This window comes from Rhea pennata, chromosome 6 (genome assembly GCF_028389875.1).
Source record: "Rhea pennata isolate bPtePen1 chromosome 6, bPtePen1.pri, whole genome shotgun sequence".
Taxonomy (NCBI): Eukaryota; Metazoa; Chordata; class Aves; order Rheiformes; family Rheidae; genus Rhea; species Rhea pennata.
In genome coordinates this window covers 11,050,046-11,069,049 of record NC_084668.1, presented here as the reverse complement: position 1 = coordinate 11,069,049, position 19,004 = coordinate 11,050,046, and the positions used below count along the sequence as shown (strand labels likewise).

The following is a 19,004-nucleotide window of genomic DNA, read 5'->3' as shown; positions in this document are numbered from 1 at the left end:
CCCATGGCACCTGCAACAGTTCTAAAACGTGCTGCTAGTAACATCAAGCCCATGCAAAAGGGGGAGCGAGTGTTTTTTTTTCTAATTCAACAGTGATTCTGGAGTTCAAAAAAACTCACTGGAAGGTTCACGCGGGGCAGAGAAGTCGGTGGAGGCCCGGGATGAAAGCGTGACCTCGGCCGAGGACTCCGTATAACCTGCGTCGCTCGACGAGACAGGTCCTCCTCCAGACCACGCTGTTGCTGATGAGAAGGGCCTGGAGCGTGACTCCCCGGCCACGTCCGGATTAGAAGTGGAGCTTTCTGTCACTTCGCTCCCTGTGCTGCGGTCAGCTGGAGCCGGAGAGGTCCCCTCTCCATGCGTGGAGAAGGCAGTCGAGATGTACGTGCTCTTGGTAGGAACGCTGGAAACCCTTTCTTCTCTCTCTGGAATTGCAAAGCAGATATATATATATTTTAATGTGTTAATAGTCTTTGAGGCAGCAATAGGGACTAAAACCTGAACATTTTAATTCATACAGCAGGAGGTGAAGCTCAGTTAGTGACACTACTTATTCTTAACTGGATTTCTCAGGCTATCTGTATTTTTAGACTGGTAAAAGAAAATAGATTGGGGTGCACAGCTTTCTGAAGGAGAACAGTGACGGGGAGGCAGTACTTGATCTTGAATATTCATCCTGACTATCCAGTAGGAAATTGCCTTGGACCGATCAGTGGGTTTTCAAACTAACTTTTGTAGACACGACTCTGGAGGGCAGGACCCTGAAAGCACAGCCAGGACCGCGGACGCGGCAGGGAACCAACTGGCACCTCCTCCAGCATTTACCAGGCTGAGGACAGGCTGGGGCAAAGCACACCAGATGTGTTGCTGCTCCAATTTTTGCTGGCTTGGCAAGTACAAAACAACTAGGATACAAGAAGCAGTGAAAGATCTACCTATCTCTTGCCACTTCTCATGCTGAGCTCTTCTCAGTGCTGGAAAAATATCGGAGTCACTGTATTTAGGACCATTAGAAGTGCTTGCAACCTGTTGTAAAAATTGGATTGTAAAGCCATTTGGGTGAAATTTTGTAATTCCATAAAAGTCAGGAACTGGAATCGAACACCCAGAGAAACACTGAAAAAATGAGGCTAGAGAAGAAGGTGAAACGAGAGCAAGCCTAGCATGAGCCATCCCCAGTCTTGTCACCCTGGCCCTTGTCATCCACCTGTGAGTCCCATCAGGTTACAGCTTTCTCCAGGGGCTGTCCCATTCATCGAAAAGGGACTAGATGAAGGGCAGGGAACGCAGGATGTGTATGGCATAGCTTACTCGGAGAGAGAAGGAAGCAGGTAGCATTTCAAAGACAAGGAAAGAAGGAGGAGGGATGTCCTTTACAGCAGCAGCAAAGCAGGGAATCACACAACCCACCAGAAGTATTTGATGAAAAAACACTGGAAGAAAATGCAGGCAGCGGCTGCGTTGAAAGCTCACTGAATTCATCATCCCTCTGTGAAACATTATGCTGCCTTCCAGCCTCCGTTACAGAAGATGACAGATGGATCGGATCCAAGGATGTGCTGCTTTCTGCAGCACTGATCACTGTGCTGATGTTGGCTACAGGCTCCACAGTCCTTTCCGCACCTCTGGTAGCCGTCACTACGCTGGGCGCACTGGTGAGAGGAGGGTCAGACATGTTTTTTTCTGTAGCCGAGATGATAGTTCCTTTGGCTGAGAAAGGATAAAGGAAAACAGATTTATACATATTAAATTAAAAACAGAGGGATACATTCTCCCCAAACACCACCTTTAGGTAGACAGTGTGCATACAGATACAACGTACGAGAAGATTTAAATCTGGAGAAGATGCTAGTTGTGAAGATGCAACTCTTTTCTATTCAAGAATATATGGAACTATTGCTCACGGAGCGACACCCTGAAGAGGGCACTAAAAACAAAACGTGGAACTGATGTTTTGTTTGCTTCACTTCATTGCTGCGCTCCCCGGCTCTGCATTCCAGACTGCTGGCACTTGCAAACACCAGAACAACTATAGAAATGCCTGGAATTAAACTAGGTGGGGTTGCAGTGGTGAATAACTTGGAGAGATTTAAACAAAGCATGCCTGGGTTCTGCAGGATCAGTAAACGTTGCATTTGTTTTCTAGGATGGGAGTCAGAAACGATGAGTGTTGCCTCCCTGCTCTTATAAACAGAGCAGTTTCAAGACAGTCCTCTTAGTTATCTTGGAAAACAACAACTCTCAAGGCCAGACTGCTATCACAGTAAGACTGGTTTTCTTTGGTGAATACATGCAAAACCCAACGAATTTATAGGATAATATATTTTTCACTGAAAGTTCAATTTTTATTCCATGAGGTACAATATCATTGTTTAGCATCTTCTAACATCCTGATCGCCCGTCCATAGACAGCTGATAGGAGAGATCCATGGCAACAAGCCCTATGGAGGCCATCAGAGCTCACCTGAGGAAGTGCTTTCTGAAGCAAACGCAGAGTCCGTGAGCAATGGGTCCGTGAACGGCTCGGTGGTACCTGTGCCACCACCAGCCTCTGCTGCCAAAGACGTCCCAGAGGACTGGGTCCGATCCAAAGGGCGGATCATTTTGGTACCAGAGGTGGAAATCTCTGTTGCATCGGTCAGGCTGGTGCCACTTGGTAGTGACCTTAACGTCCTTCCTCCACCTCTGGTGGACGGTGTCGAAATGTATGTACTGGTGGTAGGAAAATCAGTTCTTTTCTCTGTTGATAGGATGCTAAATGACACATGGCTGCTTCTGGTGGCTACAAGATAAAAAAAACATTATACATGTGAAACTATAAATAAACAGACGAGCTTTCTTCAGTAACACCCAGAGATAGAGAGTACATATGCAGATAGAACGTATGAGAAGATGTCAATCCAGACAAAATAGGAAATTTGAAAAGATGTGATCCTTTTTACAGAAAACTGTCTTGTAAAAAGCATGGTTTGATGCCAAGAAAAGTGCAATTGTATAAAATCTATGTAACTACTCTGCTGTGCACTTAATTTCACCGTTATGTGGCTGACTGCACTCCATGCTGCTAGAATAAATAAATATTGTAACACTTCAGAAAAGCCTGGAATTCAGTTCAGCTGAGGTGCAATGCTGAGCAGTGCAGAGACCTTAAAAATATATCAAATCTGAAAAAATGGGACTAATGGGGATCAGACTCCCTCAGCACTGTAATGGGGTCAAGGACTACAAGTCCTGCATGAAGAATCTCAGAGACCACATTCAAAGTTGTCTTAAATTTGTTGATCTGACTAAATTTATGAGAAGCAATATGGTCTAAGGGGTTCAACACAGGGCAGGAACTCAAAGGAACTGAAGTCAAGACTCTGTCACTATAGAGACATGATTTAATCCTCATTTGCTTCGTTCCCTTGTCTATAAAACACAGATAGCAATTTGAGATAGTAAAAAAGATGTGTGATTTGAAAATAAATTATTTTTCTTGGCTTAATGAGACTTTTCACAGAAGATGTGTCCTTTCTGTAAAACCCAAACCATTTTTTTTCCTCAAGAAACAGTTGAAATATTTCAGACACAAAAATCACATCACGTCTTTCCTAATAGCATATACTGAACAGCAGCAACATGTTTTGAGATCTAAGGAGAAGAGTCAAGTTAAGTGGAAAATAAAATAATAGTCCTCCTCTTATTTAAAATAAAAGTGGTATCTCATTTGTAACTTGAGCTCACCTGCAGAAGGCATTTCTGAAGGAGAGTGAGAACGTGTTAGCGAAGGGTCTGCCAAAGATTCAGTGACATCTGTGATTGCTCTCCCCCCCTTAACTCCGTAGGTCTCTCTTGTGGAAGATACAGATGAGGACTGGCTCGTACCTACGGCCCGGGACACGCCACTGCCAGAAGTAGAGACTTCTGCTGCCCATCTGCTGCTATTTGTTGTGGACCCCGGTGTCTCTCCTCCTGTGCTGGTAGCAGTGGCTGAAATGTATGCATTGTTGGTAGAGGAATCAGCAGCTCTTTTCTCTGTAGCTGAGCTGTTAGTTGGTTGGTGGCTGCTTCTGACACCTTAAGTACCAGATGAAACCAGATTTGTTTTATGCATATAAAGTCATACACCAATGGACAGTCTCTTTTAGGCAATGCAAAAATTAGCATATGGTTTGTTCAGACATTGAATGGAGGAAGTTCTCAATCTGGAGAAGGTGCTACTTTGGGAAGGTGTGACTCGTTTCTGCTTAGGCACACATGCTTTACAAAAAGCCATGAAAATCAGGGCTAAAGAAAAGAATAGTGGAAATAATTTACAACGAACACGTGCACAACACTTAATTTGTGCATTTAAGTTCTCTTGGAGGCTGTTTAAATCAAGAGTCTATCCCTTTCAGTTCAGGGCACACCCCAAAAAGAGGTCTTTAGGTTCTTAGGAAACCCCAAAGCACCCAATTTAGACCAACTGTGTAGACCCATGGCATCCCTGTAGGCAGCAAATCCCAGCCGCTGCCCATGGGGACACAAGGCACATGAGTTGGACACCAGCCTCACATGCTCAGAGACATCCCTGGCACACCAGCATGGTATTTTTCCCTGATTTATCCCATTTATAGCCAGGTGTGTTTGTCAAGTTAAAGGAGAATTCAAGAGCAATGCAGCGCCAGGGATGATGAGGTTTAACTCGCTTGCCTGGAGCATGCGCTGCACCGCGATTCAGCCGCGCGGACTTAATTCTGAATTAATTGTGAGTGGCAGGGCATAAAGCAATGGTTGCTTTTCTCATCACGGGAAATTTCATTAGTGAGCTAGTACACCAGCATTTTCCAGTTTTCAACCAAAAGTTGAAATCCCCTCCCACCGTTCTCCTCAAATCCCCGTGCCAGCTTGGTGCAATCAGTAATAAAAATACTCGTGTTTACAGAAGCGCTGTGGGAATGCAAAATCCAACTCAACCCCAGAACAGCCTCCTTTCAACCTAACAAATTACCTGTGAAAGTGCTTCCTGAGGCAGAACGTGAGCCTGCAAGTGCCGGGTCTGTGGAAGGTGCTGTGACACTCGTGGCATCCCGCGAGCCTCTCACGCCGGGTGTCCGAGCTGCAGTGGAGGATGAGGTTCCACCTGAAAAGCTGGTGGCATCGGTGCTGGAGGTGGCTCTGGGGGTGCTGCTGTTGACTGGTGACCCCGACGCCTTCACCGCAGCTCTGGTGCGCACCAGGGGCACAGCAGCACTGTCGGTTGCAGAGTGCAAAGTCCCGTCTTCTGCAGCCGAGATGCTCTGTGGTTCATAAGTGCTTCTAAAAGCTAAAAAAGGATACAGGAAAAATAAGGCTGCACGTATATGAACTAAAACAGCTGGCTAAGCTTCATCCCAGTATCAGTTAATGTAGACAACATATGTATGAATATTCAATATCGAAATATTTACTGCTGAGAAATCATTGAGACTGAAAAAAAGGACACTACATAGGAGCTCCTGAGGCTATTGCTCGCAAAATAGTGAAAGTTTTCAACAAAAATCTCTCCTCCTTTTCCAAAAAAGAATAATATTTATCCATACTTTCATTTCTGTGAAATGTTTTTAAACGTACAGAACGTGCCAACTACAATATTATTCCTGCTCTCTTTAAAATAAAAAGGATGTATTTTGTTTATAAAGCGTTTTTAAATAATGTTCCAAGTTATAAAGCTAGCTATCAAAACTCACTTTTGGAAGTGCTTTCCGAAGCAAATGCAGAGTCCATGAGCAACGGGTCCGTGAACGGCACGGTAGCACCTATGCCACCACCAGCCTCTGCTGCCAAAGACGTCCCAGAGGACTGGGTCTGATCTAAAGGGCGGATCATTTTGGTACCAGAGGTGGAAATCTCTGTTGCATCAGTCAGGCTGGTGCCACTTGGTAGTGACCTTAACGTCCTTCCTCCACCTCTGGTGGACGGTGTCGAAATGTATGTACTGGTGGTAGGAAAATCAGAAATTCTCTCCTCTGCTGCTGAGAAGTTGGATGGCTGGTAGCTGCTTCCAATGGCTAAGACATAATAAAAGAATTGGATTTATACATACAAAATTATAACCAGATGGACCCAGTTTCTTCCCAGATGCTTACAGTGCACGTACGGATATTAAGCATAGGAAGTTTTCAATCTGGACAAAGTGCTGTTTTGGAAAGGCATGAATCCCTTCCATTCAGGAAGACCCGAGTCAGTGCTTGCAAAAAAGAGTGGCCTGGTGCCATGGGAGTGCAACGCAGAAAGCTCTGCGGCATGACCAGCCCCTAGAAAGCACTGGCCACCCGCCTGGGGGCTTTGCACTTTGTGCTCCTGGCAATTTCGGGAACAGTGAACCCAGGCGAGCAAGGCTGGGAGAACCATGGCCAGATCCCCTGGAAAAGGGCTGTGGGATTTGGCTTTAAATCCTCCCTTTGCAGCAAGACTGGTGCAATCGGCCCAATCTTCTCTCCTTTTCTTGCAGAGAGGACATGGGATCCAATAGCAAATGGCTGAAGAAGTGGAGAAACCTGACCACAGCCACGTCCCTGCGGCTGCAGGCTGCCAGATCCATGGGCTGACGGAGCTCACCTGGGCCAGTGCTTCCCGGAGCCGGCGGAGGAGGTGACTCCGTGGCTCGGTCCACAGAGGGCTCGGTGAGCCACGTGGCTCCCGGTGAGATGCTGGCGCCCCGTGTCCACAAGGACGAGTCCTGGGGCTGGGCCGCGGGGCTGGACGTTCCCAGTTGGAAATCCAAAGTGCGGTTTTCTGCTGCCTGGTCACTGACTGGTTGCTGGCTACTCCCAGTGGCTGCGATACAGTGAAGGGAAGCGTTAATGGGAGAGCCCTGAAATGGCTGCGTTTGCTCCTGGAAATCCCCAGATATCAGATATGGATTCAATAAACATGGAAGTCTTCAATACATTCAGAGTCTGGAAAATTCTCTAGCTGGAAAACTCTCAAAATCATTGCTTGCAAAAGATGTCCTAAAGCCACAGAAAACGCAGCAAGAAGCGCAGCATCACTGGCCCCAGCACCCCACGACGTGGAGCAGTGTAATTCCCGTAGGAGCAACGCAGGGCGGGCACACCGGGGCCCGAGCACAGGCTGCAGCTTTGCTCTGCAACTGGCAGCCAACTGCGACTTTCCCACCCAGCAAAAAAAAAATACTGTGAAAAGATAAGGTCAAAAGTTTCTACTCCTTTTTTTTTTCTTTTTCTTAATGGAAAACATTAGGGTTTTTTTTGACCAAATGATGTTTTCTGTAACATTTTCCTGGTTTCTGCAGGGAATTTCAGCTAACTGTTGAAACAAAAACGAACTTCCCCCCAAAAAATAGCGTTTCAATGAAAAGTTCAGATTTTCCACAAAATATTCCACATCCGTTTTTAAAAGGCAATAAAAAACACCTGCACCCCTAGTGCTGTAGCTAGCAAAGGCTGAGCTGGCTCAAGGCTTCTCAGCCATGAGGACAGCAATGATGTAGGCTGCCCTTGCTCCATGCCAGGAAGCACAGGAGGAAGCAAGACAAGAGAATGGGCTGAGGAACATGGGAGATGGTCTCCAGATATGTGGTGCCCACCAGTAATGGTCCGGTGAGGGTAGAAAGGGGGTCACAGTGTCCCAAACCCTGATGCCCGTCCGAGACACACCAGTAGTTGCTGATCTGGCTCTCCAGACCTACAGGGAATCACATGGAGAGCGAGGCCGTGGTCCATCACCACCCTCTGCCCACCATCCCCAGCTGCTGCCTACCTGCCTGCATCTAGAGAAGGCAAAAAAAGGTTTTTCTACAATTTTTTTTCTTTTTAAGAAAACAAAAGCTATCTAAAGGCTTTTAAAGATATTTTTCAAGATATAAAACAAACCTATGGGTCAGCAAAGCTCACCTCTGAGAGCAGTTTCTGAGGCAGGAGACGCTGTCAGCAAAGGGCTCGTGGAGTCCTCCGTGAAGTGCCTGGGGTGTGGCGTGCAGCTGCTTGCACCAGTCTGGGCACTGGGAGCACTGGGTGAGGACTGGGGCTGTTCTGGCAAGCTGGGCACTCCCGAGTTTGAGATGGAGCTGCTGGGCAGAGATGACGCTGTCCCCGCGCTGCTGCTCGAGGTGGTGGCCGAAACGCCCGCGCTGCCGGTGCTAGGACTGGCCGGCTGCTCCCACGCCACCGAGCCACTCGCTGGAGGAGAGGGGCCACCGCTGGCTGCAAGGCAAGAGGGGAAAGCGAATGAGGACACGCAGACACGGAGGCAGCAAAGTGCTGCTCCCACGCTCTACGTCCACGCAGGTGGCCCTTCGGGGCCTCCACGACATCCGTGGGTAGTGCAAAGGGAGGCACTTCACCGGGCCAGCAGGAGTCCGGGGCTGCAGCACTCACCGGGGGGACCGGTGTCCGAGGACGGATGCAGAGGCAACATCCCCGCCGCATGGTTCAAGGCGGGGACGTCCGAAGCCCCGCGGCTCCAGCCGCTTGCGGGGGACATCTCCCCGCCGGCCGAGGCGCCGGCCGTCCCCCAAAGCGGTGCTGTTCCCTCCGCAGCTCGGCTGAGCGGCGCTGGCGTGCTCGTAGGGTCGCTGGGAGCCGCCAGAGCCCTCTTCCCTCCTTCCGAGCCAGCGGCCGGGGGGCGACCGCTTCCAGCAGCTGCGACACAGGGTAATAAAATTAATATTCCTGCTGAACAACCCAACCCGCCTCGGCTGGGCTTGCAGGAGCATCGCGCACTGTGGCGCCCAGCGTTAACGAGGCAAGTGAGGTCACAGCAACATTCCCTGTATTTCCTATACCTAACAGTCCCAGGTAAGAGAGTGTCCATTATCAGAAAATGCCAGCATTTCAAAATTTGTTTCATTTTTGCACAGCAAGAAAATCCAGACATTTCTTTAAAAGTGTGAAAAAGCACAAGGCAGTAAGTAGTTTACGCCAGGACAGCCAGCAGCTGGCAGGCTGCACAGTCTGCGGAGGACGCGACGGCTCCAGCTTCGAGTCCCCAGAGGGGGCAAAAAATGGCTAATTAAAAAACTAAAGACAATACCAAAGTTCGTATCCCAGTGCGACACTTATTTCATGTAGAGGTGTTAAGAAGAGATGAGTTTCCCGATGGGGTTCGGTCCCCCTGGCACTAGTGGCGAGGGGATGTGAACTACCAGCGGCAGGGTCGGGTTATTTCACAAACCGTTTTTGCACCCGTAGAACTCACCGGGATGAGCGCCTTGCGAGAGCGGGAGAGCGGGGCTCGCGGCGGGCTGGCTGACCGCGGGCACCGTCGCATGCCGTGGGAAACGGCCCCGGCGCAGCCCCGGGGCCGCCCGCTCTCCGTGCCCGGGGCACATGGGCGCAGCGGCCGTGCCTTCCGTGCAAGAACGGGAAGTCCTTATCTTGGGGTCGGCGCTCCTTCTAGCCTGATGGCCACTTTCAACAACTGCAAGGGAAAAGAAAGTGGAAGAAAAAATTAAAAATTTGACCGGTTTTGAATGCACAGGCCTGGCTTGTCACGCTGACGTCGAGGCTCAGCTCTGATCTCGACTGCTCATAATCAAAATAAAGACATGAAATTTATTTTTAGATACACACCAGTGTAAATTAGATGAGTCTGTGGTGCCAAATTCTGAAGCCAAAGACACCAGACCAAAATAGAGAAATTTATGGGGTGGATTTATCTGGCCTTCTGGATACTGAATGGTACCCAGAGATTGAAGGGCACCCCAGGTGATGGACATTTGGAGTATCTGGGACTTAATACCTATTAGACCATGAGAAACAGGATGAGGATGAAATTTTTTGCGTCTTCAGGTCCATTTCCTATGACCACCATGGCCTGGAGCCCCTGGCCATGCTCCACCCTAAAAGCATTTGGGTCTTCTGCCCCCCTGCTCCTGCAGGAAGGCTGCTCCAACCTCTCACCTCTCTAGTCGCCCAGAATCACTTTCCCATTTCCGTGGGAAATGAGTTAACACAGTTATTGAATATATATTTGTTCCCAAGACAACACTGCTCTTTTGCTTAGACAGTTTTCCCTTCCCTGTGCTTGCTTCCTGCCCAGTCTGATGCAGTAACAAGAGCAGCCCAGTCCCCTTTTGCACAAGTTCATTCTTCACTTCTTACTCTTGCCCAAGTCTCCCAGCCCACTGATGCTGAACTTACCACCTGCTCTCTCTCCTGGCCCCCAAAACTGCCCCCCCCAAGGTAGTCAACAGGTTTAAAGGATCTTCAGAAACTCACTGATAGCTGCCTGCAACTTTAAAATCTAAGTGCCTTTCCAAATCAGGCCCTAAACATGAACTGAAGATGTTATTCAGTAGTCAATTTCTTGGCTCAATTATTAATGCTGACTGCTGGCAGCGGCAGGATTGAACGCTGTAGCTACAGCTTTAGCCTTATGTGCCATTCAGCTCGACATCATTTTGAGCACAGCATTTAATGATAGCTGCTGTGAGCAGTTTAAATGAGATTTCCTGCTGGAATTCAGCTTTCCAGCTAGCTGTACCAGCCAGGGCTGTGTGCAAGGCGTGAGGATTGCCATTCACGTTGGTCATGTGCAAAACAGCAGTGAGCGTGATTGATCCGTGTTCACAACCCTAAGGCTTGGCTGGCATTTCAGAGCCAGATGTTCTCCAGCCTACATCAAGTCAGAACAAGTCCAAATCATGGCTGTCTCATCCAAAACTGCAGATTAAGATCCACGTTTCTTATGAACATAATGCAATTTCTACAACGGAATAGTCCAAAGCACGCTCCACTTGCTGAGTGGGCAGGATGGGAACCTTGCTACGGGAACATTAATTTAGGATGACGAGGTCTGAAGCCTCTCAGTAAATTGTGAGGAGTCTCACAGGGAGGGGAACTCTCCCCACTGGCTGTGTGGCAGTCGGAGACCCACCAAGCTCCAAGATGGGTCCTGCCCTCCCTGCTCTGCTCCCAGGCGTTGGGCACAGGGTGCCCCCTAAACGAGGGTGCAGGTGAGATCAGCACAGCTGCTAATGGCACCATTCAGCCTCTGTCCAAAAGATCTGATGCATCAGCTAAGTCACTGCTCCATTTCAGGGCTGATCTCTTCTTTCTCTGTCTATACTAATTTCAGTGAGAACTCACCAAGAAAAAAAAATAAAGAGTTTTATGTAGCCCAACCTGCGTTTCATTCCAGGAGTCTGAACAACACCGAGCACTAGGAAACCAGAGCAGCTGCTGAGCATAGTCTCCCAGGTGCCTTCAATAACAGTCCTTACGCTCAGCTGTGATGGCCCAGAGCTGAGCACCCCAAGCATCCTGCTGCCATCACAGGCCCACTCTTGTCCCATTTAACAAGCTGCTTGTTGCCATTTGGATGCGATGTTGATGTTGCAGTGGGGCTGCTTGCTACACTCATTTGCAAGTCAATGCCCAGCCTGTAATTGTAGCCTGCAAGTCCATTTTTAGCAGTAGCGATGCTGAAGAATTTGGGCATGCTGGCGGGTGGTGCACTAAATCTCTCTCCGTTCCCTGCTCCATAAAAGCTTGCAGATGTGCAACCCATGCTTACCGCGCCACAGCATCCGGCTCTGTTGCGCAGAAGAAAGCCAAGGCAGCAGCCGCTTAAAGACACCCTTGGGGGTGGGTAAAGACAGGGTGAAATGCGCCTTCCCAGGCTGCCAAGTAAGCTGTCAACAAGCGATGAAGCAAGGCATGCTCAAATATGCGGGGAGGCTTCGCAGCAGGCTGCCCAGAGTGATGACGCGCACACGCCAAGCCTGAGAGCGCCCAGTACAGCTCCCCCTTCTTAAAAATAACTGCAAAAAAATGACTGGAAGAAGTACCTTAATCTATGACCTTCGATCAAACATAGCCACTTTGAAAGTAAAATGCTGCTGGTTGTTTGTCTAGCTGTTGTCAGCCCAGCAAATTCAACCACGGAGCCTGGCAGCAAAGTATTCATTGATATTTTCCTGTTTGTACGCTGTAACCAATTACAAGCCCACTGCACATGTTAGGGGATTTCTAACTTCTCTTGTCATTGCCCTCAGCAAGGCTGGGGTCTGATCTGCCCTGAGGACACAACCAGGCTGGGTGGAGGAGAACTCAGTTTGCATCCCAGAGCATAATCTAGGTTGTTTTCTCCAGCCTTGTTTGGCTCTGCAGAGCTCCTGGGAATAAAAAGCAGCACAGCACTTAAGCTTATCATGGGAGTCAGCAAATCTGGCTTTGAATGCAGCCAGGGAGCAGATGTGCTGAATAAGAAGGTATTATTTACACATACTTTTTTAGAGTGATCTGGCACTTTTACCTATGCCCTGCAAGGCAGGTTGGTCTCTGACCAAAGGAGGAAAACCACATTGCCAGCACATGGCTTAGCGGGTACAGCTCACCTAGCTGTGCTGGAAAATCTGGTCCACGGTAGGCAATAAGGAAGGCTGAAAGACTCAGTGAAACGACTGCTCCATTGATAACAAACCATATGTGAAATCCCATCCTCGCACAGCCATCAAGTCTACTGGAGATGCGAGACAACTGCAATCTTGTTTTTTGTTGACATGCCTGCAGAAATTAGTCTTCAAAGGTGACCCTCCATTGGAAGCAGATGGACCAGATGCAAACTTCTTCCAAAAAAATAAACAAGAAACCATCTGGCCTCCTCCGATGTATTAAAGGCTTAAACCATGGCAGCCCTTTAGCTCAGGTAAGATTTGTCACCAACAATTTTGTCACATCCTAAGCTGCCAACTGGTTTCTATGTTTTAACTCCACATGACCACAGCTGTCAAGAGAAATATTTTAATTCTAATGCGAAATTGTCATGCCACCTGCCGAATCAGTGTTTTCCTTTCCCATGAAAACCAGCAATGACGCTTAGCAGACAGATCTCGGCTGGGAGCGACGTTCTCCCTGCGAGCATACCAAGCGTGCTGCTTCTTGGGAGCTGATTTATAACATGTCCAGGAAAAACAGATCAAGTTCCAACAGATTTTTCAGGCCATGGGTTTGCCCAACTAGCCTGGCTCTGCCATTACCTTGGGAAACTCCTAAAAAACCACACACGGACCTGTTGGGGGTAGCTCCCTCGCAGCAGCAGCGAGCTTCTCTCTGCAGCCCTGGCCGCAGGTGGGGGCTGCAAGGGGCAAGGAGGGTGCCCGCTTTGCCGGGCCGGGGGCAGAGCCCCGGCGGGAGCGTGGGGCTCCTCCCGCCCGGCGGCGCTCGGGAAGCCTTCGCGAGCGCAGCTGCAACCGGCACAACCCCAGCGCAAGAGCTGGAGTCGCATATCCACCTGCGGAGCGATACCAGCCCTGCCTGGCGAACGAAAACTTAATCCGGGGCTCAGGCAGAAGGTGGGAAAAAAAAAAAAAAAACTCTAAACTTAGGGAACTCCTTGCTGCCCACAGGAGAAGGCGAAGGAGGGAATTCTGGCCGCGGAGGAGCGCGCGGCGCGGCGCGGCGCTGGAAACCCGGCTGCGGATGTGGCGACCGTGGGCGGAGGCCGCTCAGGAGCCAAGCGAGCTTGTGCGAACAAAAGCGACGGCCCTAAATCTGGACTGTCCAGGGCTCTCTGGGATTTTCCGTTTCCTTCCTTGTTCTTGCTCTGAAAGAAGCAGCCCGGGCTGGGGGGGGGGGGGGGGAGGATGAAACTTTTTTTTAAAGAAAAAAGAAAGAAAAGAATATACTTGAGACTGGCCGGTTCAGCGTAAACAGGCTGCTAACATCCCTTCGAGCAGGTCCCTCGTGTGCACCAAGCATGGGAAGAATGTAAGAGCTTTTTAGCCACACGCACTTAATGCCGGCTCGCGGCCGGGCGAATCCCGGGACCCCGCGTGCCCCTTCTCCGGGGAGGCCCAGGAGGGCCCGGGCACACGGCGGACGCCCGGGCGCCTCGCGCTCTTCCCAGCTGAGCAGAGCGCCCGAAAGAGCTGCCTGTGCCGCTTGCAGGCTCGTGCCTTTTCCACCTCAAAAGCAGCCCGCCGGCTCCGTCCGCGTGCGTGCGGCGAGGCTGGAAAAGTCCCCGCAAGCCGCCGGGGCTGGGAAAGGAGCCGACGGACCGCACAGGGCGGAGGGGCGCCAAGCCAAGGGGGTTTCTTTCTCGCTGGTTTAAGTAAACGTTAATAAAAACCGAGCGACCACGACACCTCCCAAACGGCACGGCTTTTTAAGACATCCACGCCTCGTCTCCGTCCCGTCCCCGTCCGCCGCGTGGCACCGACTCCTCCGGCCGCCCCCGCGTTAGCCCGGGCGCGCCACGAGCCTTTTAACGCTACATCCGAGCAACCTCTGAGCTACTTTTAAAGTCCTCCCGGCTTTCGCTGTTACATCCTGCGAGAAGCAGAACAGAACAAGTCGCCCACGCAGCACTTCGCCTTCCCCTTCCCAGGGTTTTAAAGTCCCCGGGCAGCTTTTCCCGGCGGGGAGGCAGCGTCACCCCCGCGAGGGCAGCGCGAAGCCGCGCGCGGCCCCGGCCCGGCGGCGCGTTAGCTGTCGCTCCCGTCCGAGGGCAGCGCTGCTGGAGACTGCCAGACGGCTCGGGGAGGAAGTCTGCTGGCAGGGCTCCACCACAGCCGAGTTGCTAGGTCACTGGAACAATAAAAAGGCAAGAAAAAACATCCTGGCTGCAAAAAAGAAATTAAAAAAAAAAAAAGAACTGGGGGGGGGGGGAGCCATGGCAGCTCCATGAGCATGTACAGCACAGGTTAAACGAATGCAGCAGGGCTGCAGAGAGCAAGACAAGGCCGCCGCGCACTTTTACAAGCACACAAGTTAATTTATAGCATAGACCTTTCTGCAGAGCTCTCATGCAAACGGGGAAATAATAGAAACCCACAATTTGTCTGCAAGGGTTTGCAATTCTTAAAACTCTTCCAGGAGGCTTGCTGGAACAGTATTGCAGACGGAGGTAGCCTGCTGCTGGCACGTAGGGATTAACCACCCTCTGAACGCATCGCACTTCGTTGTACGGCTTTCTTGCACCGCTACCCGCTTCCCAGCAGCTGCCTGCATTCATTTAAATTGGATAATACAAGAAAACTGCCTCCAAGCAGGGATATAATTCGGTAATATATCCCTGTAATAACAGGATATTCGGTTATAACGGGATGACCAATCTCACAAGGTGCCGAATGATCTGCAGCCCCAAGGTGCAGACTCTTCCATAAGGAAAGGTGATACCAGCTTAGAAGTTTCAGGGCTAAACTTTGCTTTCTGAAATTTTAATTTATTCTAAGGCCAGAAGGCAGCATTAGCTCATTCTGTCTGAGCTCATGTATAACACAAGTCATTAAACGGAACTTATTTACCTCTGATACAAGCTCAGTGACTTGTATTTGACTCAGATGCATCTTGCAGGAAAAACAAACTATTGATATTTGTGGCCTCGTCCAAATACCAGTATAAATATTTGATTAGGGATGTTATCTTTTTTTGCATTATGAAGGGCAGGAGGAGGATGAGAGCAAAATAAATCCTTTCACAGGGATAAAAGCTGTGTCCATGTGGGAGAAGAGCGCAGCAGCTGGTAAAGCCTGATTTAAACCAGTGCAGCAAAAAGTGGCACAATTTCAGATTAGACTGAAGACAGCCAGAACTCCTGAGCCTGCAAAATGCAAAGCAGAAATCCCCTCAGAACAACAAAACACCTCAATCCAAACCCTTCGGGTGACAACGCTTCACAGCATCAACATGCTGCCCAGCCAGGGCTTGCAGAGCGCTGGGCAAAGCCGCCCGGCCGGAGCCCGCAGCCCCCGCGGCCGCCGGGAAAGACGTGCCGCTGCTTTCCTTGACTGTATCGCTTTGCAGGAACGCGGAAAAAAAAAAAACAGCAACGCGGTATTTTTATGTCAGGATCTGGAAGCAAAGTAACAGGCCCCTGTTCTAAAGAGCTCGAGTCCAAGAGATGCTATCCGCGACAAGGAGTGCACAATAAATCCGGGGAACGCAGAGGACAAAATAGGAAAACCGGCAGCGCCTCGCTGAAAGACCGCGAGCGATGCCTGGCGCAGCCTTCCGGGGGCTTTGCACAGCACCCGGGAGCCGCTGCCCCGGCGGCCAGCGGGCTTGGGCCAGGAGCATCCCGGCAGCAGACGTGATCCAGCAATGCACTTAAGCACACAAACAGCTCCCCGGGGAGCTATTTTAGATGCTTAACGTTAAGCACGTGCTTAAGAGCTTTGCTGGATGGTGGCCTGCTCAGGGGAGGCGCAGGAAAGCGAGCGCGAGGGCGGACGGACCCAGCCAGGGCTCGCCGGCCCCAGCGCTGCACGGGAAAAGGCACGGAGAGCTGGGATCCCACCGCAAGGAAAACCATTCCTTTGCTCCGGGCAAACTGCCTTGCGGCTTATTTTTTTTTTTTTTGGGGGGGGGGGATAAGCGTAGCAGATGCTGGAGCGCGGAGGATGTTTAGCGCGCTGCCACCCGCCGCTCCTGCCCGCCGCAGCCCGGCGGCTCTGGGCGCAGCAGACGGCAGGGCGCCTTGTTGGAAGGCGATGACGAAGGGCGTGCAGATGGAGCGCGAGACCTGGCGCCCCGCACCACCAGCCCCGCCGCCCCGGGGCGGCGCGCCGGCCAGGGCTGGCGCCCGGAGGCGCTGCCGCGCTCCCGGCCTCCCCCAGCGCCCGCTGCAAGGAGGCGGGAGAGCCGGAGAGAGCGAAGGAGCCGCCGCTGCCGCCTCCCCGCAGAGCCCACGCGCGAGCAGCGAGCGCCCGGCGAGGCCGAGCGGAGGCCACAGCAAGCGTGCCTGCTGCACCCGCGCATCGCGCCAGCAGCAGCCCCGGGACCCAGGAAGGCAGACGGCGACACTAAACGCTGTTCAACGTTGTGCTGCTTGTTGGAGCTTAAAAGGGATCCACCGCCCGAGTAACCCCCGCTTCAAAAGCTGGGCACAGCATCCCACCGGTGCAAATCCTCCTCAAACGCTCAACCCTCCACCCACAGCCTCCCCCTGTTCAAGAGCTGCCCTACCTCCTCCTGGGGGGAGGCCGCATTTCGGTGATAGGTATGAGGCACGCTGAGATCCTTCTGCCCGTTTGGGCCAGCAAAACCCGAGCCCACCTCAAAGGGCGGCTGAGAGCAACCTCCACCCACGAGCGTTGTCCACCAGCCAAATGGCTGGCGCGTGGTACGCCGTCCTAGCGGTAGGACCCACAGCTCCCGTCCTCGTTCCCATTTTTCCAGCAAGGGACAACAGGCCTTGGGAGAGAATGGAGAAAAATGCAAACAAGCAAAAAGCGGCTTAAAGAGAAATTAATCCCCAAGATGAGACAGGGGCCCCCACATCCCTTCCCCCATCCTGCAAAAGGATGATGATCTAAATTGCATTTCCTAGATGACAGCGCACCGCTCTGCCACCGGAAGCAGCAGCGGCCAGGACGGCGCGGGATGTCGTTCGTCCCGGGGTCGAGGCGGGTCCCTTCTCCGCTCTGCGCCCGCCGGCCACGCTCCCGCAGCGGCTGGAGGAGGATCCAAGCAGGCGTCCCCCCATCGCCCGACCTTCACGCTACGCCTATAGCTACCTGCTTCCTTCCTGCGAACGGGGGGCAGGACGAGATTTACCATTTCCAGTGCCTCTCCGTGAGCGCACTAGGGAGGCTGAAAACAAGATGCCATCTTTGGGCCCCGTGCGCATCTGCCCTTGGGGACAAGCCGTGCAGCAGTCTTCCTCCCGAGGTGAAGCACGTGCTGAAAAGGCTCTCCCAGGGTCTGTGCGCTCAGCATCTGGCCAGCAGCAGAAAGCTGGGGGTCATGGAGAAGGGCAGGCTGGGGCTGCCCATCTCCGATCCGTCCTTAAGGTTTAACAAGGAGTCAGGTGAGAAAAACATGGAAAAATGGGGTTGAATCATGGGATACCTTTGCACATATAGGCACTTTGCATGCAACAGGGCAGTGTAGAGAAAAGAGGCCAGAAATTTGCTCAGAAAGCCCAGCTGCCCATCCATTTACCCCCTTGGCACATCTGAGGGCCACCTCAGACCAACTGCCGTGGTGCTCTCCTGCCATCCAGTGACAACCAACCTCAGTGTTTAACCCAGCATTAGATGCAGCTCGTCCAGTCCCATCATCTCCTGTCCCACTAGCAATCTGCAGGACAACATTATGAAGATATTTTCAGCACAACACGGGCTGTTCTTGGAGGCAGGGTGATCTGGAATGCATCTGAGCCTGGGCCAGCAGCCCTGACACTCTCCGTACTCCCGTTCCAGAGCACAGCCTTCCTGATCTTCACTTCGATTTCTTCATGCAACATGCTTACTCCCCCCGTGGTCCCCAGAAGAGGCTGCCTTCATGATTATTCTGCACTCTCTGATCAAGTTTCCCCCCTAAGAAACATTCCTCAAAGGGCTTTTATCTGCAGGGTTGCCTGCCAGTTCAATACTACAGCCCCATTCTGTATTTGCTGAAAGAGCTGATCATGTTCTGAAAAGAATTAGCATTTAGATGTTAGTCCTGTAACTGAATCTGAACCAAACAATGATGAACGTTCAAATGCCTAAAGCTACTCAGGGGTATTTTCCTTTGAGCTCTTTCAAGTCCGTACCAAGAAGGGTAAGAAGCTTTCTAAAGATGCCTTTGTGAATAATAGATACTGAAACCCTTCTCCTTGTCTTTCGAGACACAGATACAATTATGCCCAGCTCCAAAACAAAGACAAATGCTAGATTACAAGAGTAGTATTATGCTTCAGAGGCAGGGTTGTTGCTACTTATTTGCAACTAAAGCAAATCATGTGCAGTTTGCATGTTGATGTTCCATTCATAGAAATTCATTTAAATCACAGCAGTAGAAATCAGTTCAACACACAGCATTCACATCCCTCTCTTCTGTTTATCTCAAAAGATTGCTAAAGTACCTCAAATTGTGAGTTCATGAGATCTTGCAAGTCATGCAGGGTCAAGCCTTTCTTTGCAGAAGTTGCAGCTAGCAGCTGCTACAGTTTCCCTGATAAGGAAGCTTTTTCTTACCTATAATGGCAATTCTCTAAAGTAAATTTTTAAAAGCATGTTAGATAAACGTCTTTGGGGGTGATCCTGCAAAGGGAGATGGCTTGAGATCCCTTCCAGAGCTGCCTGCCTTTTTTATAGAGAGCTCCAAACC

General features: G+C 50.9%; 1 protein-coding gene across 8 annotated transcripts in view; it reads right to left on the bottom strand.

Moving 5' to 3' along the window:
* Positions 1-17,690, bottom strand: part of HEG1 (heart development protein with EGF like domains 1) — a 45,833-nt gene extending 28,143 nt beyond the window's left edge. For 2 of the 8 annotated variants that reach the window (XR_009958794.1, XM_062578991.1), the window contains exons 1-11: positions 12,305-12,800; positions 9,163-9,384; positions 8,343-8,606; positions 7,860-8,168; positions 6,562-6,780; positions 5,691-6,011; positions 4,973-5,287; positions 3,727-4,059; positions 2,465-2,782; positions 1,411-1,710; positions 120-425 (exon numbers count right to left, since the gene is read on the bottom strand). Coding sequence is in view for 7 of the 8 variants with exons in the window: in XM_062578991.1 (XP_062434975.1) it covers positions 120-425; positions 1,411-1,710; positions 2,465-2,782; positions 3,727-4,059; positions 4,973-5,287; positions 5,691-6,011; positions 6,562-6,780; positions 7,860-8,168; positions 8,343-8,606; positions 9,163-9,384; positions 12,305-12,407 (3,010 nt within the window). In the remaining variant the exon portion in view is untranslated. Of the gene's footprint in view, positions 1-119; positions 426-1,410; positions 1,711-2,464; positions 2,783-3,726; positions 4,060-4,972; positions 5,288-5,690; positions 6,012-6,561; positions 6,781-7,859; positions 8,169-8,342; positions 8,607-9,162; positions 9,385-12,304; positions 12,802-16,874 lie in introns of those variants that run through there. The other 6 variants (XM_062578990.1, XM_062578989.1, XM_062578987.1 and 3 more) reach the window with 5 other exon arrangements.
* Positions 17,691-19,004: the final 1,314 nt, after the last annotated feature.